Genomic DNA, 23,261 nt, shown 5'->3' with positions numbered 1-23,261 from the left:
GACATTGAGATGCACAGGGTGCATCTCCGGAAGCTACTTGAGCTTATGCGAAAGCATAAGCTGTACGCGAACCTGAAGAAGTGCATCTTCGGGGCGAGCGAGATACCCGTCCTCGGGTGTCTCGTAGGGAAGAATGGTGTTCGCCCTGACCCGGAAAAGGTCAGAGTGATCAATGAATGGCCAACGCCTTCAAGTGTCAAGGAACTGAGGCAGTTCCTTGGCTTGGCCACGTACTTGTGCAAGTACGTGGAGGATTATGCGGGCAAGATCCGCCCGCTGTCACAGCTTCTTAAGAAAGAAGCTGTGCGGAATTGGAAACCCGATTGCCAAAAGGCATTCGATGCAGTCAAGCGGGGCTTGACTGAGGCGCCGATCTTGGCAGTGGCTGACCAAGATCGCCCATTTCACGTAGTGTGTGACGCATCCGATTTCGCGATCGGATGCGCGTTGATGCAGCACGATCACGAGGGCCGTGATCGTGTCGTCTACTACCAATCGCGCCAGCTGAAGCCAGCTGAGCGCAACTATCCGGTGCATGACAAGGAACTCCTTGCCATGAAGTATGCACTCGCAAAGTTCCGAGTGTATTTGCTTGGGAGTAGACCATTTGTGGTCTACACCGACCATGCTTCACTGCGCACCGCAGTGAAGTCGCCACACATTTCACAAAGAATGGCGAGATGGCTCTCATTCTTTGCGGAGTATAACTTCCGGGTCGAATACAAACCCGGAAGATTGAACGTGGTGGCCGACGCGTTATCACGTCGGCCGGACTATGCAGAAGCTGTTGACGTCAATGCCTTTAACGCCATGCGATCGAGCAAACCCACATCATCTCTGTTGGATGATGTGAAGGCCGCGTACGCGCACGACGCGGACGCGAAGCTCTTGCTGGCCTATGGCACAGCGCCTTCTGACAAGTCCCGTCAGAAGCTGCCCAAGCACCTTCGAGCGCGTGCACACCGCTTTCGTGTGCACGACGGACTACTGCTTTACAATGCAGTCGACGACAACGCGGATCGCGTTGTCGTGCCAAATGACCATGACCTGCGACTCAGGATCATGTACGAGTATCATGATGCCCCGACTGCGGGACATCTCGGACGTGAGAAGACTTACGTCCTTCTCACGCGCGACTTCTACTGGCACCACCAGTATAAGTGGGTGCGCAAGTACATCCGTGCTTGCGAGGTGTGCCAACGCGTAAAGCCTGCGCCGTTTGCGCAGGCTCCATTACAATCACTACCGACTCCGTCGGAGTGTTGGAAGTCCATGTCATTGGACTTCATCTTTGGTCTTCCCCCGGACAGCGGAGGGAATACCGGTGTTGTGGTCTTCGTCGACCGCTTCAGCAAGATGGTACATCTTGCTGCGGTGCCGGCAGAGGTGACCGCGAAGCAGACGGCCCGTCTGCTCGTCGACATGGTGTTCAAACACCATGGCATGCCGTCCGACATCGTGTCGGACAGAGACCCGCGCTTCACAGCGCACCTGTGGCAAGAAGTGTTTACACTTCTTGGGAGCCAGCTTTCCATGTCGACTGCGGATCATCCGCAGACAGACGGTCAAACCGAGCGCGTGAATCGCGTGCTCGTCGATATGTTGAAGAGCTACGCCCACTCGTTCCAATACTGGAGCGAGTGTTTGTCAATGGCGGAATTCGCCATCAACAACTCGGTGCATGCCTCGACCGGGCATACACCGTTTTATGTGAATGCCATGCGGCATCCCCGTCTGCCGAGTTTACTCGGAGTGGTGGCTCCCACTTTAAGTGGGGGAGGATCTACGACTGCAACACAGCAGTCGCAAAAAGCCGCTGACACCTGCACAGTGTCAGCCGCGACAACAAGGAACAAGACAACCAGGTCTGCGCGGGGCGCAGACCTTGGCAGGAAGAACCAACGGTCAGCGCAGTGCGCTGACCCCCAGAACAAGGAAAACGAGTCTGTGCAGAGCACAGACTCCACAAGGAACAAGGACCACGGGTCTGCGCAGGGCGCAGACACCGCGAAGAACCACGCAGAGGCCGGGCCTCTTGCGGAGAGCGAGCTGAACGAGTTCAGCTCGGATGCGATTGACTTTATCAATAAAAGACAAGCCGTAATTCGGTTTGTCCAGGACACGATTGCAGCTTCTGTGGATAAACAGAAGCTGAACGCCGATAATATTGGCAGGGGCAACACAAATGAATTCAACGTGAATTCATTGGTTTTGTTATCTACTCAAAACCTGCCCAAACATGCAGTTTCGGATTTCGGAGCAAGCAAGCTTGCTCCGCGCTTCATCGGGCCATTCACGGTGATGGCACGCCACGGTAACGCATACACGCTAGACATACCGTCTAGCATGCGGCTCCACCCGACATTTTATGTCGGGCGGTTAAAGCCATACCTCCAGCACGAGCCAAGTGGCTCGTCTGACCCGAAGAGACAGACTCGACAGGAGAAACCCTCCTCTCCAGCGCGTAGTCGCGCTGGAGCAGTTAATACAGTCGGGCCTACAGCCCGACCGGCACGTTCAAGGCGGTCTGGGAGACCGCCAGAGCCGGGACACGAAGGAACAGAGCGGCAACCGCCACGCTCTGAATGTACTCCACGACCGTCACTTGGTCGTGGAGCAACACGAGATGAAGGTCAACACGGCGTTGACCATCGGGGCGTGTTTCCACCACCTCCGCCACCGCTGCGAGACGCACGCGGAGAAATTCGCTGGATCGTCCAGCGAATTGTTGATCATAGGAAAACAATCCGAGGTCCGGATTGTTTTCGCATTCGTTGGAGAGGTTTCCCTCCCCAACACGACACGTGGGAACCACGGAACGTCCTGATGGAAGACGTTCCGGACATGGTGAAGGAGTACGAAACCCAACACGCACTGCCAGCAAGAAGGTAGTGCGAGCGCTGTAGTAATCTACAACGCCTGACAACTCGCGTGCTAGATAATTAGCACGGAGATCATTGAAGCTCTCAGGTATACATATAGTATACCTGTTGTGGTCGCGGTTGCTAATATGCACCGCCACCTGGACGGACAGTGCGCACGGCGCACGGACACCAGCCTCCACCGCAACAGCGTGGAGTTGCTAATACTGCCACTTCGAGAAGGACTCGAAGTGCTTTGGCGCTTGCTTACCCGATCACGGTAAGCAACAGAAATTCGCTTAGAGATGTCGACGCATAGACGCGGTCGACATCGAAGAATCGTACACAGACACTGTGTTGTCTGTTCCCGTGGTAGCGGCGCACCTCGCGCTACCGCGCATTGTACACAGCAACAGAGAGTTTACACTCTGTTGCAATGGTGGTCTTCAGCTTGATCGTGCTCATTGCGGATGAGCACGGAAACCCCAGCACAAACAATTGACAAGCAGTCAATATTAATTGACGTGTCGAGACCGACACGTCTAAGCTTAACGGGGGGATGGTGTAACGGGGTTACACACACAAGTGACAACAGTCACTTGTGCACGATAACGGTCACAAGTGACAACTGTCACTTGTGCATGACATTTGTCACTTATGGTTTAACAGATAAATATCTGTTAAAGGTTTTAGATACTTCCTCACATTGGTGTAAGACACACCAATGGATACATTGAAGTGGACCACCACAGTGAGTGGTCCACACATACCCTTAAGATCCTATTGGTAGAAAGCAGCATCTTTCTACCAATCAGAGACATGCATATTAGCGGGGCTCTGACAGCCAGCCGCTGCCAACCCTTTCATAGATGATAAACAGTTTTTAGCAGATTTTAGAGGAAGATCAATTCACAAACAATACAGTTCTCATTTTACCTTAAACTACCTACTTGGTGTTTTATTTGATTTATATTATACTTGTGGACTCAAGTATAATTAATTCAAATTATTAATAAACTCCTACGCTTCCTCATACACGTAGCGCAACGTGTAAGCTAAAGTAGTGAGCCAAAGTAGGCCCACTACACTTGAGGTCTGGGATTCGTTCTGGAAGTCACAGCCCTGGGGTTTCAAGCCTTGATTCTGACCCTGGGCAGAGATCGGAGCTTCGACCTTCTGGGTTTGTGACTTGGAGTCACTTGGCTCCTTAATACCCAGATCTAAAAGTTTGGAGTGCCGGCGGTTGTGGGACCTGAGCGTGGTGTCGAGAGTCTGAGACGTTGGGATGTGGAGCTCGGTCTGGAGTTTGTCTGTGCATCAGACTCTGAGATGTTCAGTCTGTGGTCTGGGAAGACTGGTTTTCGGTGTCTGATTCTGCCTCGACTCTGGGGTGCCACAACTGGGATATGAAAGCAGGACCGGAATGTTGCCCCCGGCTCAGTTTCTGATCTTGGGACTGTCAGAACCTGAGCTAAAGCTGAGAGTCGGCAACTGTGAGCAGAGTCTGGGATCTGGGGTTGGAGTCCGAGCGATGGTGCTACATCAGGCTGAGTTGTGGAGCCTGGGATGCTGAATGAAGACTGAGCAGGAGTGATCTGCGACTCAGGTCTGAGATGGGAGCTGGGAGTCTGAGGTCTGGCGTTATCCCAGACTTTGAGACTTGTATACTGAACTATCACCCCGGTCTACGATATGGCATGGAGTCTGATAAGCTGGGCTGATATTGGACGAAGGTCAGCTGTAATGCAGCGCAGAGGACGTGACTAAGAGTCTGAGGTGTGCCTCCAGGACCTGGGATCAGACTTCGCGACTTGGTATATGAAGTGGCTACATGATGATGTCTACAGTGACGGTCTGGGATCTTTGGTATTTGCTCTTTGACGTTGGCGGTTGCTCTTTGAAGGTCCCCTGAAGGGTAACTCCGTTGTGGCTTTTCGGCCCCTGGTGTCAGGCACACAAGATTCGGCCTGACCAGTCGCCTATGGATCTGGGCCAACGGGAGCCACAGAATCTTGGCGTCTTCCTGATTACACCTGATTTGTACCCAGAGTAATCAGTGTAATCAGGTGATGACAGACCAAGTCCGCCCAATCCCGGCCACAAGATCCTGGCGTAATCAGGATATCACTGATTTGCACCCAGGTGTAATCAGTGTAATCAAGTGATGACTGACACAGACAGGCCAATGGAAGGGCCGACGCGCATTCACGGGCGCCGCCAAGCCAGTAGCTTAGTGGGTGTCTCACCCTTGTTCAAGATGTACCCAGGAGATGTTTGCACCCTTACTTGATAGGCCCTTTGTATGTGCATGTGCATGATAATAATCAGAGTTTGTTTTGCCCCGAAGACCGCAAGCTGCGGAGTTCGTCTTGCGCCGACGGGCGTGTTGCTTCACAGGGACCAAGTCCCTGCCCCCGGCGGCGCGCGCAAGGTCAAGTGGAGTCGCTACGAGTGTTCTACGGTCAAGCTCAGCTAACTCCAAATAAATTCAAGTTCAACAACCAAGCCTTTTCGTGTTTCGGCCCGATTTGCCTTCGCTGTTATATTTCCACACGCGGGACATTGGTTTTGCTGGTTTTTAGTGCTGGTTGGCTGGTTTCCTGGCGGTGCTCCATATTTTCTGGCGGAAGATGCTCCGCTCTGAGGTTTCGGCAGAGCAGCACCTGGGATAGTGGTTTCTGGGGTTGCTAGTGGTATCCGTGTGGCGCGAATAGTCTGGGATAGTGGTTCCCATCTTCGCTGTGTCGCCTACATCAAGGCGTGGTGCGCGGAAGTCCCAGGGTGCTGAGCGAGAACCCTGGATCAAGACAGGCTCAGACCGAGCCAACTCTCGGGGCCATTCTTAGGTCTGAGGGGCAGGGGCGAGCGAAGACCGTTGTGCTGCTCTCGGTCTGAGCCGTCGGAGGAGGTGTCGGGACTGGAAGTGACTCGGAGCCGGAGTCGCTGAGCGAGGAGGAGACTGTTAAGGCCCAGGATCCAAGGGCCTGGGAAGAGAAGTGGACTAAGTGTGTGTGGAGTGGACGTGTTTATATTCAAGAAATTGGGGCGCAGCGGACTGCACGTGCGTACAAGGGCTTTCAAGCAAGGAGCAAGCTTCGTCTGGGGGGCATCTGAGAACGTTCGAGTTCGGAGGCAGCTGGTGTGGCCGACGCAAGTCTGGGCCCACAGCGTAGCCTTAGGAAGAACCAAGTCAAGGGATTGCAAGAGTGAGGAACACACGCCTCACCCAGCTTGGGATCTGAGATCTAATCTCAGATTCTGAGTTGAGTGGTCTGAGATCGAGGTCTAGCCGCGAGGCTATTCCCTGATTTTGGAGCCCGCATCGCCACAATGGGGTGTTCGTGTTGTTGGGGCTGCGGAGCTGCGGCCGACAGCCTTGTGAGCGCGAAGAAGCAAATTCGGTTGTGTGAGCTGAAGTGCGAAGAAACTGGCTACATGCTGTGGCTGGCGGTGGGTGGTGGGCTTGTTTTTCAAAAGTATACAAAACGTAAGTCATAAAAATCGTTCAAATCCGCGTTTTACGCGACAAACGTGGGCGTATCTTGCAGATCTGTCGACAACATAGCATGTACACAACTGCGGGTGTCATAGTACTGGTTGGTATTTCTAAATTTGGAACGTTCTAAATAATGGGCTTGTTTTGCCGGTGAGCTGTTCAGTTTGGATGTGGAGACTACCGTGAAGTTTACAATCTCGTACACTGCTCGCGCCGCTCGCAAAGTTTCGCGTCAATTCAACACTACGCTGTGCAATACACTGCCTGGATTTGTGCATTGGTTATGGGATGGGGCTCAAGAAAACACTCAGTCTCAAACGTACAAGTGCCCAAAACCAAGCTAATGATGAAACGACGGATTATCGTGACAGAAGAAGGTGAAGTCCGTGAAGGTTCCAACGTGATCCGAAATCTACGAGAGCTGAACAAATATTTCGCAAGCAGTTCAGCGTCGACATGCACTTACTGAAGTCCAGAAATGGCACGACTTGCCAGAACTGGATGGTTTCATCGACGTCGATGTTCGTGTATCATCTGTTGTCAAGTTTTCCCAGAGATCCATCGTCAACTACACAGCATTTAAATGGTACTCCAAGAATGACAAAGACGGCAAGAAGGACAAAGCTATCTTTGCTTGCGTTTCTGACAGGGAATGGAGTTTAATTGTCGAAATGGATGCTATTATGCATCGTGTAGCTGAGCTTGCATTGGTTGAGTCGTAAGCGTCTCATCAACGATGTATGTACTACTCTGCCTTACTTCAGCTCGTATGAACTCATACAAGTTTGCTGCCTATCGCTCAATGGTCTCAGAGACGAAGATACGACCGAGAAGAATTTTACTCGCATTGAGCTGCCGCTTGACAAGATATCCGAGCTGAGGCACCGCTGCATTAGCCGAACCCTCCACCAAATTGCCACTAGGCTACCTAGGCCGTCCGTGCCGATGGCGATGGCACTGCTGCTTGATCCTTGGACCAAACGATCAGCAAAAAACTACCTTCGAATCCCTGACGCGCCGGAGGTCCACAACGACAACATTGTTGGAGCATCGCTAAGATAACGGCGCAGCCTGCGTTGAAAATTTGTCGAGATGACCCGAGGTCGTGGAGCTGGACTTCAAGGATGAGCGACGACAAGCAGTCAAGTGAGGGACGACACGCACAGGCATGTGCAGCGGCAGTAAGATCAAGCCTAGGCGACATAGTGTCCTAAGAGGGAACGTCATCGAAAGCGACATGCATATTTTAGTCGTACGCAGCGACCTAGCTTTCATCAATCACTTTTCCTATTCCAACGTTGAGCGCAATCGGTCCACCATGTTCCAACAGTTTATGAGTAACCCAAACGCGTTCGTGACGAAGATTCGCAAGTTCGACGGTACCGGCTATCGTCTGTGGTCGCGCCAACTCCAGCGTTACATCGAGGTCAAAGAAGTCTGGACTGCGCTGCAACATCATACACCGACGACTGAACACCTGCAAGGAGAGGAGTTGGTAACGGAGAAGCCATTCCACAAGCCGTAGGCGCAGCACAAGTTCGCAATGACCATCATTCTGACGTCTATGACGGGCGACATCGCGGCCGAAGTTGCTGACCTGGGGCACCCTATGAATATGCTGAACGCGCTGAAGAACACGTACCGTCATGTGTGCGACACGACTGTCGGTGCTCTCAAGCGCGATTGTCTGTCTCGCTATCTTGATGTTGGGGAGGACATACTGGCGCATATCCACGCCACCCGTCTCATGTTGGCAGATCTGGCCTGCTACAAGGTGGCGTTGTCGGATGAAGACAAGCGGAGCAACTTCTTGCAGTCATTAGGGCCCGACTGGAACGGCTACGTCTCTGTGCTGGAGGGGTGCACGTCGCTGGAGGAATTGCTACTCAAAGCATAAGCGAGACGTCGGAATGTCCAAGCACAACGTGGAGGCGGAATATCCACAGCTGTGCGCGGCAGTGCTGGTTCACGACAGCCGTGGGAAGTGGCAAGGGTAAACGCTAGGGCAAGAGCTATAATTGCGGTAAAACAGGTCACTACAAGTATGAGTGTCGCGAGTTGATGAAGACTGGGGGCACGAGCAAGAATGCTGGTCGTCAAGACAACGACGACCAGGTCAGTAGCAGCAACATTGAAGAAACCGGCTTCGCGTTTCAGGTCGAGACTTTGAACAATGCTGGTGAGGATCTGTGGATCATTGACTCGGGTGCGTCGAGTCACATGGCAGAAACGACGAGCACGCTCACGAACTTGACAAAGCTGCCTCGTGAAGTTACAGTGACCGTAGCAGGTGGTACGCGTCTGAAGGTGGATCAAAGTGGAGGGGCACGACTGGTGCCAGAAAATGGTGCGGCGTTCATTTTGAAGGACGTCCTGTATATGCCAGGACTGCAATGCAATTTGATCAGCTTGTTAGCCAACAAGTTAAGTGACAATAATGTACCAAAAACAAAAACTCTGATCAGCTTAAGCAAGGCGAGCGAGGCAGGACTGCGCACGGTATTCAATGGTGATTCCTGTGTGTTGAGTAATGGACATATGCGTCTCGTTGCCTCGCAGAGTTCAAGCGGTCTGTATGTGGTGAAGACGAAGACGAGACAGGCAGTAGATTATCATGCTGGAACCGGGGCCGACGACATTGGACTCTGGTACGAGCGACTGGGCCATCTCAACACCCGTGATTTAGTCAAAATCCTGAATGACAACTCAATCCCTTGGACTGGATCGCGCAAGTTGGAGTGTCGGACCTGCGCAGCTGGGAAACTGTCCCGGCAGCCGTTCAAGACCAAGCAACAACGTGCTGTGAAGCACGGACAAGCTATTATGTCCATCGACTATGTTGGCCCGATGGAAACGGTGTCGCACGATGGCTGCACGGGTATGGTCAGAATTATGATGGAGCATTTTCACTTGACCGCAGTCTTTCCTGTAAAAGCCAAGCGTTCTACCACGTGGCTCCATGCGGTTCGAAAATGCAGAATGCTGCACGGCCTGGAACACGTGTGTGTGTTCTCAAGAGCGACAATGCTGCGGAATACACGGGTGGAGACATTGCTCAATTCTGCAACGAAGAAATGATGCTCAAGAATTCAGCACTCGATACACGCCACAGAAAACGGCATGGTCGAACGAAGCAATCGCGTAGTGGTAGAGATGGCTGCAGGGCGCTTCGATGGGAAATCGGTTTTGGAATGACGGCATACTTGCGAAGTCGTTGCCCAACAAAAGTTCTCGGTGGGAGAACGAAGCTTTGACAGGATCGACACCCACGCTCACCAAACTGCACGTGTTCGGATGCGAAGCCCAAGTGCGAATCGCAGAAAACTGGACTCGAAGACTGAAAATGGTATCTTCCTCAGCTGTGGAGCCGCTGGACAATTTCGGCTATGAATTCCATCCGGCATTAGATCGTGGGGCCGTGTTCTTGTCTCTCGGGGTGCTGTTTTCTACGAGTAGAAGTCAAGCCGTGGTATGGACTTGGAACTACCAGACGTATTGGAACCAGTGGGAGCTACAGAACAACAGAGGGCTAAATAACCAGTGGGAGATGCCAGTGCTTCGGGGCAGAACGACGTTGATATGGTGAACCCACCGCCGGCGTTGCCAGAGCCGCCAGCGGGTATTCAGACGTGGGTCGACCCGCGGCAGGAGAAGCGCCCTGTGCGTCGAAGCACACGCGTGTCCAAGAAAAGGGTTCGTCGTCTGGAATTTGAAGAGTCTCACGCAGCCGAAGAAGCGGTTGCTTTTGTTGTCGGGCAAGATCCCGTCACGCTGGAGGAAGCATTGTCACGTCCGGATGCACAGAAGTGGCGACGAGCTATCGAGAAAGGACTTCAATATCTGAAGGCCAACATGACGTACGAAGAAGTGACACCTCCTGCAAATGTGAAGCCCGTGGAGACAAAGTGGGTTTTTCGTCCGAAAACACACGCAGATGGATCTCTGGACAAGTACAAAGCTCGTTTGATTGCGAAGGGGTTTACTGAGCGCTACGGAGAAGACTATACTGAAACGTTCAGCCCTGTCGTGCAGCACGACTCCTTCGCACAGTTCTGACTGTAGCAGTGCAACGCAAGTGGCGTCGTCGCCACTTGACGTGGACACTGCTTTCTTCAACAGTCCATTGCGCGAGGAGATCTACATCATCCCGCCAACCATCGAGGGTCGCGCACTGAAGCTCCACAGCAGCTAAAGGCTCTATATGGCCTCAAGCAAGCCTCATATGCATGGTATGAAACCGTGACGAGCTACCTTCGTATTGTCGGGTTCAAGGCGTGCAAATCTGACCCATGTGTGCGGATCAAGACCAGTGGATCAACGTTCTTCTATGCGTTGAGGACATGCGCGTCATGAGCAACACAGACGTAGCCTTGGAAGAATTCCAAGAGCAGATCACGCAGCACTTCTCTATGCACACCTTTGACATTTCGGATGCCTTCGTTGGAATCGAGCTGAGCAAGAACACGAGCGGAGAAGCACTTCTTATATCTCAAGGCCAGTACACTCGCTCGGTGGTAGAACGTTTTGGTGGTGACGTCCACTTGCTGCCACGCTCGCCAACGGAACCAGGATTCCCTAGTCAAGTGCTACTGGACACAGATCTGGTGAATGAGTCGTTCCGAGCGATTGTGGGGTTTCTGCTGTATGCTTCCACCGTCACGCGCCCGGACTTGGCGCTACCGGTGCGCATTATTGCGCAGGAGACGGAGCGGCCTACAGCGACTATTGCATTGGGCGTGGGTCGCATCATGGGGTACCTAGCTCGAACGGCGGATGCATCGCCTCACAGGACAGGGGGTACTCCGGCTCGAAGTCTACCGCGACGCTGCCTTTGCGTGTGACGAGGGGAAAAAGTCGGCCACAGGGTATGTCACCATGCTGACCCAGTGATGTGTTGCTTGTGGCGCAAAAACGCAACCCATCGTGGCGTTGTCAACGACGGAGTCCGAGTAGGCCGTTTTGTGAAAAGGGCGCCAACAAAATACAGATAGGGCGCCAGCAAAATTCAAAACATCGCGCCAGTAAAATACGTGGACAGGCGCTACAACAACTACCTCCCGTAATGCATTTTCTAAAACCGAGAAATAAACGAACATATGCGAAAACGTACGGTACTGCTCGGTGCGGCTCTTGTCCATCACACAAACACACAGCGGACAAGTCCATCGGCCATATCTCGGTCGCGGCGATTCCGCAGCCGCCAAGCGGCTGCCGGGCCTGAAAATTGGCGTGCATATTATAGGTGTGAACAACTAGACCGCGTGTCAACCACAGAGCTATAACTATATTTCGGACTGACTTTGAGGTGCAACGTTGTTGCTTACTGCTGAACAAATAACATGTACGCGGATTTACTTTTTGAAGAAGACAACGCTTGGATTTTGATACTTCGAACTACGTGTATTTAAATGCACAAGCACAAATATCTGTATCGTAGATACGGAAGCGGGTTTACCTGCGCCGTCGTAGAAACTTCGCCCCGCAGAAGAGCTCGCAGGCTATCAAAACAAATATTCCACAATTGAAGCTGTCAACTTGGTGACCGAGCTCGGCTACGTAGGGAGTAATGTGGCATCTAGATTTTGTCGGAGGCGGCAAACTTGAGACGATCGTCTTAGCCAACTCCTTGACGCTATCGGAGTAGGTGGAGTACATAGGATCGTAGACTCGAACTTGAGCATTCGCGATGTCAATCATGATGCTACACCACTGTACACCATCGCAGTTAATAGGCAAAAGAATGAATTCCTTACCCAGGTCACCAACGAGTTTGCTGAGCGCTGCCGTCCCAATTCGAGGGATTCCACTCTCGACAATACTGATATTTCCAGGCTCGATGAATGCTACTCCCTCTCTCCCTCCAAATAACTTGGTCAAAAGGAAGTTCATCGTGGCATCTCCGACAGCCCTTTTGCCAGCTAGATCCAAGTGTTCCAACTACATCAGCAATAATAAAAATTAGTTTTCTGCTCGAGTAATTTATAACACAGTTGGAAATAATAAAATATGACGCTCCTCAGCAGCAAACAACTGGAGATTCTGTAACCTGGTCTTGATAACAGTGCTGCGAGGGGACCTAAAATCAGGGGAGGCTTGCATTGTCGTATTAATCGTGCGCAGCCAGTTGGGAGTGTCTGTGATGGTGGCGGGTGCTTTCAAAGCAGCGTGCCACCTCTTCATGATCTTGAGAACAGCAGTATGCAATATACCAATTGGCTCGATCCCCACAACAATTGCATTTTCAGCCAGGCCGGTCTTCCTATTTTGCAGGGCAACCACAAGTCCCTCGCACTTCGTTATTAGTGACATTGGTAGAATCCTCGAGATATCTGAAGCCGCAGATATTCTTCATGGCGGCACCTTTTTCAGCATAATAGTCGCAATTCGTGGATCCTTAGTAAACTTGAACAGCTTGAACTTGTGTAATTCAGATGACGCACCGTAGGTAGGCTGCTTGGACAGCCAACATCCTAAAAATCGGGGTTGCCATGGGCGCTGGTGCTGGAGCAAACAGCACCAGCGCCGGCCACCGCCGTGCTGTTGCCCGGCTCGGGCGCGCTGGGGTTCGCCTCCTTGGACACACGCTGACTCAGCTCGTACTTGGCGGCCGCGGGCGGTCTGCTGCTTGCTGTGGCGGCGGCGTGCGTCCTAGGGCTTGGCGTGGCTCCGGGTGTGATGGTACTCGTCCTGGCGGCCGCGCGCACACCTCTGATTGGCTCAGCAGCCATGGGGAAGCTGCTACTTGCTACGGCGGCCCCGGGTGTACTGTTGCTTGGTGCAGCGGCGGCGGGCGTGTTGATGTTTGTAGTGGCGACCACGCTCGCACTTCTGATTGGCTCAGCGCCCGCGGGCATGCTGCTGCATGGTTCGGCATGCTTGTGCTTGACGGGGCGGCTGCGGGAGTGCTGGCGCTTGGTGCGGGGGCGGCGGGCGTTCTTGTGCTTGGTGTGGGCGTGGCGGGGGCGGCGGGCGTGCTGGTGCTTGGCGCAGCGTCCACCCGTGCACTTCTGATTGGCGCGGCAGCTGCGGGCGTACTTCTGATTCGTACGGTGGTGGGAGTGCTGGCGCTTGGTGTGGCGGCCGTGGGCGTACTGGAGCTTGGAGTGGTGGGCGCGGGCGTCGTTTCCTGCTGCTCGGTAGTCGCCAGATGAGAGGCTTCCTCTTTCAGCTGCAGGGTTACCTTCGGGTTGTAATATCTAATAAATCTTGATACCCAGCTTAACTTGGTGTTTCCGTTTCGTACTGCAAATTCAGGAATTAGATTGCAGTAGTGCAGGAGTTTAGCAGGAGTCACCGAGCCACCATCTCTTAAGCTGTTTGTGTAGAATTCAAGTACGCGATCTTCGTACGGCTGCAATTGTCGATCTGGCCCGGCTCCTTTCTTCCTTTTCCCGCCCGGATCTAGGCGAGGCTCTCGAACGAACGACAATTCGCGATCGGACAGTTCATTCCTCCATCCCAGAAGGGTACTCTTGTGGACTCCAAGACGCTTGGCCGCCTCAGTCGGCTTCCATTCGTGTCGATGCTGCTGCCATGTCTTAAGTGCTTAGACCCTTTCGGCCTCGGTAGCTTGCACCTTTCGCCGTTTTTTCTCCATGTTTCCTTTGCTGCTCCCGGAGTGAAACGAGAAATATGTGGCGGAGAGCGCCCGATTAGATTGTGATCGGTTAAAGCAAAATATTTAACCGGTTCACCTAAATTCATCTGGCATACTTACTGCAGGTTTCAGTGCCATGTGGGTTTGCTCGACTGGGTCGACTTAACCAACATGCTCAATTCGACAGGACCGACTTATCCTGCATGTGTTTTGCGCGTTTATTCGACTGGGTCGACTTAACCCTGGTACGGCCTACACGTACTCTCGTATCTCCACACTTTGTAAGTGCAGTAAATAGTGTTGGTAGCTTAGAGCCAAGGGTTTATTGGTTACGTCCTGACGCGAATGAGCAATTAGGCAATCGCGCACAATGCTCGAAAGTGCAAGAGACTATGTTCATGTTACAACGAGCCCTAAGGTATAGACGTTCCGCTACTCCTTTTGAAGAGCGGGGGTCGCTAGTGGTGGTCGGCCTCTACGTTGAGGAGAAGGCAATCCAAATGGTACATTAGCGGCCATTGTGGAATCTACCGTGCTGTGTGGTCCGTTGAATTGGTTTTCTATCGCATAGTTCGGTTCCGGTCCGAGGGGAAAGGTTGGCGCGACTACACTGAATGTTACCATAGGATGACTTGTTTGTTGAACGAATGAATTGTTTGAAAATGTTGTAGGCCATACGTTTGAGAATCCTGCGGGGAAGTCGTCGAAAAGCTCTGACACGCATCCGTCGCGCTCGCTGGATAATGTGGTGGAAGGTGGACACGCCACGTTACCGCTGAAATGCGGCGATCCGAGCGTATTACTTTCATTTGATCGACCTACAACGTATGGGTCTACGGGATAAGCTAGGTTCGTGATACATAATTCGTTGGAAGTGATGTTGTAAGCTTCACCAGTTCTTATAGGTTGTTAAATTGGCATCACAGCATCATGATACGTATGATGACAAGTGTACGCGTTCTCTGAATGAGTCATACAATGTTGACTGTTTGCGTTCGGGATACCTGGTGTTCCCATCAAGTTAGCAGTGTGGTGTGTCTGACTCCACTGGCCATTCATCCTTCCATTACCGAAGCCAACATCCTGCAGCGTTACCATGGATCGATTCGTGTAATCGTTATTATTCACGGTCATCGAAGTTTGGCCCACTACCCAACACGGAACTTGTGAGAAGCAGCGAGCTGGTCGTGTTATCAGCTGTAGCTTGGGTTCGCTGTTTCTTTCGGGCTCGCCTACAAACAAGTTTATCCCCAACGCCATTTGCGAGACCAAGAACTGATCTTGCTACGAGAACATGAGAGCAAACTCCAAATTTGAGATGAATCGAACAACCACAAATATTTTCCTCTGCGTCAACAAGCCAACCACCGGTCGGCATTTTGATGCGGTGGGCGCGACGCGTAGACCACTTCACGCTATCTCGGTATAATCGCGCTGCTTTAGCTTTTTCTTCCTTCCCTAAAAACAACGGAACCATGGAAGGTTCGTCACCTGTCCCCACTATAACAGCATTCGCTAGTCGACGCATCGTCTCCATGGCCACAGTGTCAACATGCACATCCAAGACGTGCAGTACTCGTACTTTTGACTCCACCGGAGTGCGGATTACAATCACCGCTTTAGCTTTCACCATCCATTTTGCTGCTTGCTTGATATCCACATTGGGCGGCGCTATCGAAACTGTTGGGGAAGGTACGTCACATCCAACATCCTCCGCCAAAGTGATCATACTACGCAAAAGTGGGCAGATCTCGTTAGCCTTGCGATGAGCATGGCGCTTTACACTTGCGTTGAAAACCTCACACGGGTTATTTGTGGTGGCATAACCCGTCGGGGAGTCAACACCTGCCTCCTCCAGTATCGACTCTCCGTCCACTGTTCCTCAAAATAGTTTGCAAAGGAATGCAAACACGTCTGCGCCTTCCAACCGGAAATGATACGCTCCTTGACCTCACAATACTCAGTGTAACTTGTGGTAAAGTGCATGTTCATAATACCAGTAAAAACGGCCACGCCAGATGCAGTATCGAGATGCCGTATTCTCTTGTGAACATTGTAAAGGACATGAAAAAAACACATCAAGTACTTGGCTTCACTGAAAACGCCAACGCTTCGAAGGGCGTTATACTGCGCATCTTCTGCATCTCCTAAAACAGCGTCAACGCGAAGGGGGGTTCGAAAAATTCTTGGATACAGTCGAGCGACACAATCAAACGCCATTTCATATTCATAGTGGATTCTAGCACTCACGACAAGAATAGCAGCTAGGTGGTAGACCCGGGATCGATCCGTGAAGCCACATGTAATAACTGGATACCCAAGATCGCAAAGTTTAAATGTGGCATCAGTGTGAAAAATGCGAAAATGTTCATCACTTCGAAGCTGCCTCACTTTGGCGAGCAGACTCAGCGTTGTCACACCCAATACAAAAGGGTTAGCGTCACTGCCCTTACCAATTTGTGGATGTCCATCGTCATCATCTACAGGTCCAAAAGGAAACGCTTTGCCACTGTCTATCCCGTCGTAATACGGAAACTCTTTCGTCAAATTCTTGACTGCTTCTCTAGTGCTTCGCGAGAGGTTTTTTTCGGAGGCGCTTCAAACAACCCGATACTTGCTGTCGCGATGGCAACCCCAAAGGAGGTGCAGGAACATCAGTTGCACGTCGAAGATTACTCCAAATATGGCGTGGTCTTACACCACACGAATCCAATTTTGTGATAAACTCTTTAACTTCGGTTGTGATAGGAACGCGATGAACTCCGCTGCATGTTTGACCACCACGAAGGTGCTCTTTGGCGTTCGCGTACACACGCCAGGCTGGCTTTGAAGCACATTCCCAGTATTTCCGTTGGACACCACATTGCACACCTCCATTCGTTTCCTCCAGCTGCGCACAAGGTAGACTAATACACGCTAATCGCCTCTCGATCATGGGGTGGTCGGCGACACATATTCTACAGTCCATCTCACGCTTCACGTACACTCCTGAACAGCAGAAACCGGATGCGCGATGTTTGACAAAGTCTTCGCTTGTTACATGCTCGGCTAGTTTCGCCCACGCGATGCGTGCCATTAGCTTCGATTGGAACTAAAAGCTACTGGTGCTTGTTCTGGCCCGTGGGGTAAGGTAACGATAAAGCCAGTTGCCGGAGAAGTTCACCTCGCTAGATTGGTGGTCTCAATTGAGCTAATCCGTCACGGAATAATGCCTGTTATATCGACCCAGTCGAGTAAACCTGCGTGCCAAATGCATGATAAAGCGACTCAGTCGAGGGAGCCTGCATTCCAAATGCATGATAAATCGATCCAGTCGAGTTAACTTGCGCGCCAAATGCATGATAAAGCGACTCAGTCGAGGGAGCCTGCATTCCAAATGCATGATAAATCGACCCAGTCGAGTTAACTTGCGCGCCAAATGCATGATAAGTCGATCGAGGCGAGGAATCCTGCATGTCAAATGCTGGTTTAGTCGACCCAGTCGAGTAAACCTGCATGTCAAATGCATTATAAACCTGCATGGCATACGCGGAATGCCCACAACTGGGAAAATAGATAAGCAGTGGAGTTCAGTGTTTAATAACAGAAGAGTTATTTCATGAACATCGTCAAATACTGCGCTGCCGTGGCATTGCCGACGTTTACGGGTGCTGTGGCTTATTCATCTACATACAAACTACATATTTATCGGTATAGCTATGTGAGTGAAGCAAGCCTTCATTGGTACATGCAAAGCTGTTGGTGGGATTATCGCTTGGGCGTTGTCCCGCTTGCGCACCACAATCAAATCTATTTTGCCGACGCCCGCAAATCTATTTGTTGGCGCCCCAAAACCGCGGTTTTTGTTTGCTTGATTTTGCTGGCGCCCCATCTTCTTTTGTTTTCACCACAAAAGAAGTTTGTTCGCACCCTGGTCTCGGCCGTTTTAGTAGTTTGAGTTTACTATTTGTAACTTTTGTTTAGTAATATTACGTTTTACACACCCCTGGGTAGTGATATTCATACAGTTAGTAAGTTAAATCGTCTCTCTAATTATTAATACTACATTAGGGGTAAAATCGAGACTACTACCAATCCCTGTCGACCAGTCCGTCATACGCAAGAGCGTCCGGCATCCATGGAGCACTTGCCCGAGGGTCTGCTGGCGCACCTATTCGCGCTGCTGCCGGCGCGGGACGTGCTCCAGCTGAGTTCCACGTGCCGCGCGCTCAGTGTCTCCTCGCCGTGCGTGCAGCAAGCGCTGGAGCGCGTCGTCACGCGTCAGTTCGGCGACGTCACCGCCTTCCTGCCCGCCGCGTCCGACCACTGGCCGCGCTCGCTCACCGTGCTGCGCAGCGCCGAGATGCTGCGCATGAAGGAGCTACTGTCGCGCTCGAGTGCTCGCTCGTTCGAGGACGCCGCGCAGTGCGCGCCCAGCAGCGTCGTCGTGAGCCGCGCGTGGCTGGGCGCGTACAAGAAGCGCTGCCAGGCCTTCGAGCAGTTTCTGCTGCAGTTCCGCCGCACCAAGCGGCAGCAACGGCGCCAAAACGCCGCTAAAAAGAGGGACGTCGTGGCGGTGGAGAAGCTTAAAATCGCAGCCAATTCGTCGCTCCGGGAGGCCGGCGCCATGATCGTGTGCGCGCACGACTCGCTGCTGCCGGCGGCGCAGTGCGTGGGCCGCAGCCGCCGCGCCGTCGTCAGCGCGGAGGTGTTCAGGGAGATCGCAGTGTACGCGCCGGAGCTGCGGGGCTTCACGCTGTGCTCCTGCATCGACTGCACCACGTGCGTGCTGGAGCAGGAGGCCAGGGAGCTGGAGGCCGAGGAGAGGAAGAGGGCCAGGTTCGACGGAGAGATCGCAGGCTCCGAGGAGATGCTCGAGCTTCTGCAGAGGAAGAACGGGTTCCCGAAGGGGCTCTTCTCGCCCCTGGACACGGTGGGCAGCAGACAGCAGCAACTGGCGCCGCACTTGTCGCTGAACGGACGCAGCAAGTATGCCACGTACTTTTTGGTGCCCAAGAAGTGGCTGAACAAGTGGAGGAAGTTCGTGCGCAGTCAGGGGGACGACGTCCCTGGCCCAGTGCTGAATGCGGAGCTGGTCTGCCTGTCCCATCAGAGGACGATTGTGCCGCCGTATATCTCCATGTTCTTGTCGGGGTTCTCGCTCGAGCAATCGCTCAAGGCCACACAAGCGTTAGTGCGGCTTGCTGATCGTTTGTGGCATTTGTGTCGGGGTTGCGTGGGCTGACCCGTGTTGTTCGTTGTTGGTGTCGATGATTATAGGCTTGGCTCGACCCCCGCACGGCAGTACGAAATCGTTACGTTCGGCGAGTGGGAAGCGTTGTACAACCGGTACTGCGCCGAGTTCGCTGTCGGGTTCGATGTCGTTAACGGGGCGTACCACTGGAGAACGCAAGAATGCCAGATCTGCAATTACGGCATGGGCGGCGGGCCGTCGTCTAGTCAGCCGAACTCACGTCGGTGATCATGAAGAGGACGATTCAAACGCCGCAAAGAGACTAGGATCAAGTAGGAGAGACCTCGTCATCAAGTAGGAGAGCCCAGCACCAACTAGGAGAGCCCAGCACCAAGTAGGAGAGACCTTGTCATCAAGTAGGAGAGCCCAGCACCAACTAGGAGAGACCTCGTCATCAACTGTGAGAGCCCTGTATCAAGTAGGAGAGACCTCGTCATCAACTGTGAGAGACCTCGTCATCAACTAGGAGAGACCTCGCCATCAACTGTGAGAGCCTTTCGGCGGTCGACTTCAGAAAGTACCCGTAGGGGAGGGGATGAGCACGCACATTCAACCGGTCGTAATACAAAAAAAAGCTTGCGACCAGCAGAACGTGCGTGTGCGCATCCCGCCTACACTTTCGCTGCTCGCTCTCGGTGGTCGCTCTCGGTGGTCGCCAGCTTCGTTTTGTATTACGACCGGCTGAACGCCTCGGTGGTCGCTTCAGGCCCTCGAACTTCGAGGACTGGAATCCGGAACCTAGACTAGACCGGAATCCGTAACCTAGACTAGACTGGAAGCGCGAACCTCGACTAGACTGGAAGCGCGAGCCTCGCCCTAGAACTCGAATACGACACTAGACCTACCCCCCTCGCCCCGCACTCCAGCATGACGCCATGGCGTCAGACCAAGCGCAGCAACTCCGCCAGCACATGGTAATACCGGATCATTGGAGTCTACGGGGGCAGCTACGGGGGCAGCTACGGGGGAAGGAGTTGTGGCTCTGCATAGAGCTGTGCGTCAGGCGTTCGTCGAGTATTCGAGGGCTTGGACGAGATAGGCCAAACTGTGGCCAACTTGGCGGCGGGACTCCGCAGCCAGACTACGGCTCTCGAACACACCTCACGGAGCACTCTCGACGGAGCTGGCTATCCGAGTCGATACTCTGACTGAGAGGATTGACCTGGTGTCATGGCTCGAAGCGCTGGCTGAGTATGGGGCACGAGGCTCTACTCCGCCTGGCGCTCGCGTCTCGACCTCGCTGGATAATACGAATATAGCATGGGGGGCAGTGGAGCCAGCGGTGCGTGGGCTTTCTCTCGCGTGTGGGTCTCTCGCCAGAACGAGCCGTTCGCCCTAAATCGAGACGCTGGCCCGAGCGCACGTGCGTCTGGCCAGGAGCTGTTACGTGCGACGAGCAGCTCGGCCGGAATCGCTCAGTTTCGCATCCGAGCCCTCGCGTGCACGCCGCTGCCTTGCTGCCACTGCATGCGCCGCGCCGCCGCCCGTGAGATAGCACGATAGACTGGACACACAGCAGGTAGCATGACAGAATACAGCCCCAGCACTGGGTCGCCGCTGGCCGGAACCCCGCTCACCCCGCGCTCGCTCTCGAGCTTCGGCTCCTCGAACGGATCCGACGACAGCGACGCCGAGCCCTCCGAGGACGTCGCGGAAATGTGCGTCAGGGACCGCGAACGCCTCACGACGGTGGCCAAACGCATGACCGAGAACCTCCTGGAAGCCACCGACCTGCTCGGCGGCATTCCGTGGGCGCTGGTTCACGAAAAGCACGGCATCTCGCTCTTCCGAGCCGATGTCACCAACGCAGGCGCCAACGTGCCGTGCAACGTACACGCCGTGTGCAAGTTCGCCTGCAATATCGAGGATGTCGCGGCGTCTCTCATCACGCCAACGACCGCGTCGTTCAAGCGGATGATGGCCATGCTGTCGTCGGACTTCCTGGACGGCGCAGTGGTGCAGAACATCGTGGAGCCCACGCCTGCCAACCCGCACCGGTACGTGGCTCTCAAGTGGGCCGCCTTCAAGAGCTCGGGCCCGTTCGCCAAGGACCGTGACCTGCTCATGCTCGAGTATGTCGATATGATCGAGGACGCACAGGGACAGATGACCGCCTTCCGCATCATGGAGTCGGTGGACACACCCACAGGTTTTTCCAAGTACGCCGAGTCCCCAAAGTTCGTGCGCGACCTCGTGCCGCTCATGGGCTTCATGTATCACTCGACCAAGCGGTCGGGCGAGCTACGCATGACTTACACATGCAACTTCGACAAGAACGGCGACCTCCCCGCGTGGGTCGCCAACTCGGCCATTCAGTCCCACGTGGAGAAGTGCATCAACGGCATCCTCAAGTACACAGAGAACTTCCGCGTGGGCCGCGAGGAGATCGTGTTGCCCCAGCAAGTGGTTCCCATGAGCGAGCAGGACCACTGCCGCATGTGCTCCAAGAAGTTCTGCGTGCGCCGCCGCCGCTACAACTGCCTCAAGTGTGGTGAAGTGTGCTGCAGCTCGTGCAGTTCGGTGCGTAGCGCTCACGTCCCCGATATTGGCGAGCGTCAGCTTCGAGTCTGCACCGCCTGCGTCATTGAAGCGCGTCGGTCTTCACGCAACACCGCCAGCGGCATGGAGCCCTTATCCACGCCGTCGTTCAGCTCCACGAGCTCGAACCAGTTCTTCTCCGACACGAACGATACTACTCCGATGTTGGGCCGTGCTCAGAGCTTTTCAGTCGCCAGCGGCGAAGTCAAGGAGGAACCTCCAAAGCGTCGGTCGTACGACAACCTCCTTGACCCCGTGCGCTCCCGCCTCATCGAGTACAAGACGTTTTCGTCGGGCACCGAGGAGGGCAATGCTTCCGGCGTTACCGGCTCAAGCATCGGCGTGCCCAAGGCCAGTTTCCCCAGTCGCTCCTTCAGCGACGGCCTTGTGATGCGCAACAAGGCGCTTTTCGCGGCTAAGCGCCGAGGCAGCCCAGCGGACCTGGCCATCTCGATCGAAGCCTTCCGCCTGCACCAAATGCGTATGGGCAATGCGGATCGTCAGCCCGAAGACCCCGAAGGCTCTGACGAGAACGACAACACCGACGACGAGTCCACTTCGTCGTCTTCTGCTTCGCCGACGTACTCGATCACGCGGCCGTCTCCGGTGAATGCACGCACCTCGCCACAGAACGGTGCGAGTCCTCGTCCTGGCCGTTCGCGCATCCAGATCAACTACGAAAGCAACCAAGAACCCCAAGCAGACGACGACGCCGAAAGGTTCGAGTTCGACGAGGCCATGGCACGCGCCAAGAACATCATCGTGGCCGCCAACTACGCGAACAGCTTGGCGCAGCAAGCGCGAAAGCTCTCACACTACCGCGTCGTGGCGCTGCAGCAGGAGCACGAGTTCATGGCTCCGATGCTTCGCAACAGCGGCAACGCCCCCAGCAAGAGCAGCAACTCCAACGGACCGATTGTGCGTCGTCGACCCCGTCACCGTCGCCACGGTAGCGACTTTGAAGCGGCCCCGGGCGCTGGAGCAGTGCTCTACTCCAACTAAGACGCCGTCCGCTCCAATGTGTTGGAAGAAATATGACGACGGCGGTGAGAAACCAGTAAGAAGAGCACCGAGCGGCCGAGCGTGAACTAGTAGTGAGTCGTGAAGTAGTGTAGAAAAATATGCGCGGCCGCAAGTAGTGCAGGTGTGAGTCGGTATGTGGACGAGAAGCATGTACATGAGCGTGGTGGAGACGGAGAACCACGGCCAAGTGAGCTTGCATGACAGTAGTGTAGTACGCTTCAACATGGGAATTGAACAGTGACTTCAAGTCGCTCCAGCAATTGGTAGTGTATCTGTAGATCCCGGTCACAAAGGCACACGATCGTGTTGCCGGCGGGATTTGCGCCTCGACACCGTGACAAGCGCCGTTGCAGGCAGCAACGACGTCCCTCACCCAACGTGGGAAGAAGATGCGGGATCGGCACTGGAACGCGGGTGTCTATGGTATGGCCAATGCGGTCGCATAGCGCGCTTACATATTCAGCCGGTATTAATGCGGTCGCTAAGCATACGAGACTGTCCTAGAGCTAAGCT

At 53.8% G+C, this 23,261-nt stretch overlaps 6 protein-coding genes across 7 annotated transcripts; 5 read left to right on the top strand and 1 right to left on the bottom strand.

Moving 5' to 3' along the window:
- Positions 1 to 7,921: 7,921 nt before the first annotated feature.
- On the top strand, positions 7,922 to 8,254 carry IUM83_00422 (Retroelement pol Polyprotein; the record flags this gene model as incomplete). The annotated part of the gene is made up of 1 exon (XM_067924191.1): positions 7,922 to 8,254. The coding sequence occupies one exon, from the start codon at positions 7,922 to 7,924 to the stop codon at positions 8,252 to 8,254; it is 333 nt and encodes a 110-aa protein (XP_067789318.1).
- A 1,682-nt stretch (positions 8,255 to 9,936) lies between these two features.
- Positions 9,937 to 10,413, top strand: IUM83_00421 (retrotransposon protein, putative, Ty1-copia subclass; the record flags this gene model as incomplete). The annotated part of the gene is made up of 1 exon (XM_067924190.1): positions 9,937 to 10,413. The coding sequence occupies one exon, from the start codon at positions 9,937 to 9,939 to the stop codon at positions 10,411 to 10,413; it is 477 nt and encodes a 158-aa protein (XP_067789317.1).
- Positions 10,414 to 10,646: 233 nt separating this feature from the next.
- IUM83_00420 (pol polyprotein) lies at positions 10,647 to 11,198 on the top strand (the record flags this gene model as incomplete). Its single annotated transcript, XM_067924189.1, has 1 exon — positions 10,647 to 11,198. One exon carries the CDS (start codon positions 10,647 to 10,649, stop codon positions 11,196 to 11,198), a length of 552 nt encoding a protein of 183 aa, XP_067789316.1.
- Positions 11,199 to 12,827: 1,629 nt separating this feature from the next.
- Positions 12,828 to 13,211, bottom strand: IUM83_00419 (uncharacterized protein; the record flags this gene model as incomplete). Its single annotated transcript, XM_067924188.1, has 1 exon — positions 12,828 to 13,211. One exon carries the CDS (start codon positions 13,209 to 13,211, stop codon positions 12,828 to 12,830), a length of 384 nt encoding a protein of 127 aa, XP_067788772.1.
- A 4,860-nt stretch (positions 13,212 to 18,071) lies between these two features.
- On the top strand, positions 18,072 to 19,415 carry IUM83_00418 (uncharacterized protein; the record flags this gene model as incomplete). Its single annotated transcript, XM_067924187.1, has 2 exons — positions 18,072 to 19,123; positions 19,214 to 19,415. 2 exons carry the CDS (start codon positions 18,072 to 18,074, stop codon positions 19,413 to 19,415), a joined length of 1,254 nt encoding a protein of 417 aa, XP_067788773.1.
- Positions 19,416 to 20,711: 1,296 nt separating this feature from the next.
- Positions 20,712 to 22,727, top strand: IUM83_00417 (Hepatocyte growth factor-regulated tyrosine kinase substrate; the record flags this gene model as incomplete). Of its 2 annotated transcripts, none has more annotated exons than XM_067924186.1 (1): positions 20,712 to 22,727. In XM_067924186.1, one exon carries the CDS (start codon positions 20,712 to 20,714, stop codon positions 22,725 to 22,727), a length of 2,016 nt encoding a protein of 671 aa, XP_067788769.1. The 2 variants fall into 2 exon arrangements, with proteins under 2 accessions (XP_067788769.1, XP_067788770.1); XM_067924185.1 differs by having other exon boundaries at positions 21,600 to 22,727.
- Positions 22,728 to 23,261: the final 534 nt, after the last annotated feature.

This window comes from Phytophthora cinnamomi (assembly GCF_018691715.1).
Source record: "Phytophthora cinnamomi strain GKB4 chromosome Unknown Contig53, whole genome shotgun sequence".
Taxonomy (NCBI): domain Eukaryota; phylum Oomycota; class Peronosporomycetes; order Peronosporales; family Peronosporaceae; genus Phytophthora; species Phytophthora cinnamomi.
The sequence above is the reverse complement of the archived record's forward strand: the minus strand, read 5'-3'. Positions and strand labels throughout refer to the sequence as shown.